The sequence below is a fragment of the Gossypium arboreum genome, chromosome 8 (genome assembly GCF_025698485.1).
Source record: "Gossypium arboreum isolate Shixiya-1 chromosome 8, ASM2569848v2, whole genome shotgun sequence".
In the NCBI taxonomy this organism is placed as follows: domain Eukaryota; kingdom Viridiplantae; phylum Streptophyta; class Magnoliopsida; order Malvales; family Malvaceae; genus Gossypium; species Gossypium arboreum.
Genome location: NC_069077.1, coordinates 23,637,454 through 23,643,079, shown reverse-complemented (window position 1 = coordinate 23,643,079; position 5,626 = coordinate 23,637,454). Strand labels below are relative to the sequence as shown.

General features: G+C 43.0%; 1 protein-coding gene across 1 annotated transcript; it reads left to right on the top strand.

Moving 5' to 3' along the window:
* The first annotated feature begins 431 nt into the window (after window positions 1–431).
* LOC108468667 (uncharacterized) lies at window positions 432–1,103 on the top strand. The gene has a single exon (XM_017769537.2). It carries the CDS (start codon window positions 432–434, stop codon window positions 1,101–1,103), a length of 672 nt encoding a protein of 223 aa, XP_017625026.2.
* Window positions 1,104–5,626: the final 4,523 nt, after the last annotated feature.

Sequence of the window (5,626 nt, the reverse complement as noted above, 5' to 3'; positions counted from 1 at the left end):
GTGCATAAAACTTCTAAATACAGATTAATTTGATAGTTACAATGAGCGCACGTGGTACTCGTGGACAGGGTACTAAAGGCTGAGGTAGAGGCCTTAGAGGGATTCGAGTTGAGTCCTTCGCATCTGATACGATCCTTAATCTGGACACTAACGAGAAGCCGATGTCACCTGTTACTGAGACTGGTGCTGAGTCGCAAGACCATGCAGCTGGGGATGACGCATTGTCCCAGGCCATGTTGCAAATTCTGGAGAGAGTCATTGGGGCTAATGCTGGATGTGAAGGTCGTGAATCGGTTATGGAACGACTCCGGTCCAATGGGGCTGAGGGATTTAAGGGCATCGCTAGAGTTGCTCCTAATGTGGCTGAGTATTGGATGGAGGCCATGGAGTGTATTATGGATGATCTGGATTTTACTGCTGAGTAGAAGCTCATGGGGCATGTTTCGTTACTTTGCGATAAAGCATATCAGTGGTGGCTCACGGTCAAGGATGGCTCTCAGCCTGACGGTCTGACGTGGGACTTGTTTAAGATGGCTTTCCAGAACAAGTATGTCGAGGCCAGTTATATCGACGCTAGGAGGCGTAAATTCTTGAATCTTACTCAAAGAGACCATTCGATGGCCGAGTATGAGGCCGACTTTCTGAGGCTGAATCGTTATGCGCAAGGTATGGTGGTGACTGAGTATGAGCATTGTGTCCATTTTAAAGATGGTCTGAGGGATAACTTGAGGGTTCGGATAGCTCCGCAGAGGGAGCGTGAGGTTGCCGTGTTGGTTGAGAAGGCCAAGATTGCGAAGAAGGTCAAGTGCGCTGAGCGCAAAAATCGTGACAGAGGGAAGGCTAAGAGGGAGGTAGAGTATTCAAATGCTGGGGTGAGGCCCAAGAAAAAGGCTACATCTGATGGGCCTGTAAGAGTTGGGCTTACTGTTGCACCTAATGGGGTGGTGATTTGTCAACTTTGTAATAGACGCCATCCGGGTGAGTGTTGGAGGTCTACTAGAGCTTGTCTTAGATGTGGGTTTTCTGAGCATCGTGTTAAGGACTGTCCATTAAGGACTAATCGGTCTGACTCGACTCTTGAGGCGCATAGGCTGCGAGGATAGTTAATGACCACTTAGAGATCGAGGACAGGCAAGGGGTGGTAACGGTATGGGCCGAGAACAGAGAGCACCGGAAAGAAGTGTTGGGCTGACTGAGGCGAGGCAGCCTGTACTTGTCTATGTTACACTTCGTCGTGAGGATAGAGATTCTCTGGATGTCATCACGAGAATGTTTTTAATCCGTAATGTACCTTACGTTGCACTGATAGACATAGTCTCTACACATTTCTACGTTGAATGTTCTGTGTCTGAAACTTTGGGAATACTATATATGAGCACTTCTAGTGAGATTTCAGTGGTGAATCCATTGGGGTAGTCTATTAGGGTTAGTAAACTGTTCAAAGACGTTCCGTTGGAAGTCCAAGGAATGATATTTCTGGCTAATCTGATGGAACTTCTATTTGGGGAGTTCGATTTAATTTTGGGTATGGACTGGTTGGTGAAGAATCGTATAAGACTGGATTGTGCTAAAAAGAAGGTTGTTCTGAGGACCGAAAAAATAAGATGGTCGTGATTGGAGAACGACAGAATTATCTGAGCAATGTGATATATGCATTGGTGGCAGAAAAGCTGGTGAGGAAAAGATGTGAGACGTTTTTGGCCTACATTAGTGTCTCTGATTCTGTGGACTTATCAGTTAAGGACATCTGTCCTGTGAAAGACTTTCCAGATGTTTTTCCAGAGGAGTTACCAGGATTGCCTCGGAGCCGTGAGGTAGAATTTGGGATTGAGTTGATTCCTGGTACAGCTCCAGTGTCTATCGCCTCTTACCGAATGGCACCGAAGGAGCTGGCAGAACTGAAGGCTCAAATTCAAGAGCTATTGGATCGTGGGTTTATTCGTCCCAGTGTGTCTCCGTAGGGAGCACCTATTTTTTTCATAAAGAAGAAGGACGGTACAATGAGGATGTGTATCGACTACCGCTAATTGAACAAGTTGACGATTAAGAATAAGAACCCACTTCCGAGGATAGACGACTTATTTGATCAGTTTAGAGGGGCTTTAGTGTTTTCTAAAATCGATCTGTGGTTAGGTTATCATCAGTTAAGAGTTAAGGAGGTCGATGTTAATAAGACGACATTTAGGACTCGTTATGGCAATTACGAGTTTCTAGTCATACCTTTTGGGTTGACTAATACACCAGCGGCATTTATGGACTTGATGAACCATGTGTTTCACCCCTACTTGGATCGATTTGTGGTGGTGTTCATCGATGACATTTTGTTGTATTCTAAATCTGAGGCCGAGTACGATGAGCATTTAAGAGTGGTTCTGTAGATCCTTCATGAGAAACAGTTGTATGCAAAGTTTAGCAAGTGTGAGTTCTGGCTTCGGAAAGTGACATTTTTGGGTCATGTGGTTTCTGCTGAGGGGATTCAAGTGGATCCTCGTAAGGTTGAGGCTGTGTTGGATTGGAAACAGTCAAAGAGTGTGTCGACAAGCTACAGTTTTCTGAGACTGGCAGGATATTACTGACGTTTCTTAAAGGGGTTCTCGATGATCGCAGCACTGTTGACTAAGTTGTTGCGTAAAGGAGTTCCTTTTGTTTGGACTGACGTGCAGTAGGAGAGCTTCCATGAAGCTCAAGACACTTTTGATTCAGGCTCCAGTTCTGATACAGCCTGAGCCTGGTAGAGACTTCGTGGTTTACAATGATGCGTCACATGTGGGTTTGGGTTGCGTCTTGATGCAAGACGGTAAGGTAGTTGCCTATGTGTCTCGATAGCTTAAGAATCACGAGGCTAGTTATCCGACGCATGATTTGGAGTTGGCAGCAGTTGTCTTTGCATTAAAGATTTGGAGGCACTATCTATATGGTGAGAAGTGTACCATCTACACTGATCACAAGAGCCTCAAGTATCTCCTCACTCAGAAGGAGTTAAATCTTTGGTAGCGTCGGTGGGTTGAGCTACTCAAGGACTACGACTGCAGTATTGAGTATCACCCTGGTAAGGCCAATATGGTGGCCGATGCGTTAAGCCGTAGGGCTATGACCAATCTGAGAGCAATGTTCGCTCGATTGAGCCTTTTTGATGATAGGAGTCTCTTAGCTGAGTTACAAGTCAGGCGGACGTGGCTGGTTCAGATTAAGAATAAGTAGTTGGGAGATGAGTCTCTTCAGTTGCGATTTCGTCAAGTTGAGACTGAGACTGCTACTAACTTTGGGATTAATAGTGATGGGGTACTGTGTTTCCGAGGTAGAATCTGTGTACCTAATGATGAGGATTTGCAACTGTCAATTCTGAAGGAAGTGCATAGTAGTCCTTACACTATGCATCCTGATGAAAACAAGATGTATCGAGATCTCTGAGAGTTGTATTAGTGGCCAGGGTTAAAACGTGAGGTTACCGACTTTGTTGTTCGCTGTATGACTTGTCAGCAGGTTAAGGTTGAGCATCAGTTACCTTTGCTGCAGTCAGTTAGGATACCAATGTGGAAACGGGAGCGAGTAATGATGGACTTCGTTAGTGGGTTGCCCCTAACACCCACTAGGAAGGATTCTGTTTAGGTCATCGTGGATCGATTGACCAAGACTGTACGTATCATCCCTGTTAGGACAGATATCTCTCTACAGAAGTTGGCCAAGCTGTACATTTCTGAGATAGTGAGGCTGCATAGGGTACCGGTCTCGATCATTTTTGATAGGGATCCTTGTTTTACGTCTCGGTTTTGGAAAAAACTTCATGAGGCTTTGGGTTCTCGTTTTGACTTCAGTACTGCATTTCATCCTTAGATAGATGGTCAGTCGGAGAGGGTGATTCAGGTACTGGAGAATATGTTAATGATAAACCATAATTTATACATATTTTTATCCCATACTTAGCACATTTATGGATGGTTTCTCCTTAGATTTGGTGAGTTCGATGCTCCTAATTCTTTAATTTCATATTTTATACTTAGATGAGCATAAGAGAGTAAAAAGAGCGAGAAATGGGCTAAAAACAGAGAAAATGGACCTACATTGAAAATCAACATGGCCTGGACTTCCTCACACTGGTAAGCCATACGGTCGTGTCCATTTGGCAGGATCGAAGCACGACTTACACTGGTAGACTACTATTTAATAGCCTTGACCACGGGTTGGAGCAATCGCACACGGGCGTGTCGTACGGGCGTGTCCCTGTCAAGCCCAAGTATAGTCCTATTCTGAAAAGGCCACTTTTTAGGGCTCTTAGGCATTCTAAAGCCTATTTAAATACCTGAAGAGGCACTTAGAACACACACACGGAGTGGGAGGCAAGAAATTACTCAAGGGAAGCCCATTGATCCATCTCAGAAGTCGAATTCATCGTCAAGACTGAAGATTTCCCTTCAATTTCCATTCAGGGGTTTTGGGTTATCTTTATGTTTTGTATTCATTATTCTTCTGAGATTTATTCCTTTATAGTTATGAACTAAACCCCCTAAATACCTAAGGGAAATGAAACCTAAGATGGATCTTATTATTATTATCTGAATTGTATGATAAATATTTGACTTGTTCTTAATTATGTGTTTTTAATTCTTGTCTTAATATTCCAGGATATTGATTCAAGTTAATGCACTTATTTAGGAGATCCATAGATCTAGTTAATGCAACACTAGGGCGTTAATTAGAAAGAGATTTCAATTAATCAACCTAGGGTTAGACGTATTAGTTTCAAGAGAGATAATAATATAACTTAGGGATTTCTACGGATCAAGTCAAATGAATAAATCGTCTGATTCAGAGTCAAATAACAAGTGAAGTCTAGGTGGATTTTTCCTTGGGTATTATCTTACTCAATTAATTTTTCCCAAAAGCTAACCCCAATTTCTCTCTGTGCACTCTTAGTTTAGTTAATTAGTTTAGATAAACAAATCCTTTAATTTTTAGGCTAGATAATAAAAAGAAAGTAATTACTAGTACTCTTGGTTCCTTTGGGTTCGAAAATCTGGTCTTGCTAAAGCTATACTACTGTTCGATAGGTACACTTGCCTTCATCGTGATAATAGTTAGTTTCAAGAACGATTAATTATAAATTTTTAAAACCTTTCACGAATATCACGCATCAGTTAAGATAAGAGGGTGTGTTATGGATTTTCGAGGTAGTTGGGAGGAGTAGTTGCCCTTGGCAGAGTTCGCTTACGACAACAGTTATCTCTAGTATACAGATGGCACCGTATGAGGCACTTTATGGTCATAAGTGTTGCACTCCTTTGTGCTGGACTGAGTTGGGTGAGCGACGTGTTATAGGTCCGAATTTGGTATCAGAAACTGAGGATAAAGTCCGTTTGATTCGAGAACGTCGAAAGCGACTTCGATGAGCGAAGTCTATCTTGATCTAAAGATGAAGGACATCGAGTATTCTGTGGGGGACATGGTTTTCCTGAGGGACTCGCCATGGAAAAAAGTTCTGAGGTTCGGTCAGAAGGGTAAGCTGAACCCTCGATTTATTGGGTCGTACAGGATTTTAAAGTGAGTAGGGCCAGTCGCATATCAGTTAGAGCTAACTCAAGAGTTAGATCGTATAGATGACGTGTACCACGTCTCAATGTTGAGACGT

Excerpts from the sequence above, each read along its gene's own strand:
- LOC108468667 (XM_017769537.2), top strand. The coding sequence starts at position 432 with ATGGGGCATGTTTCGTTACTTTGCGATAAAGCATATCAGTGGTGGCTC.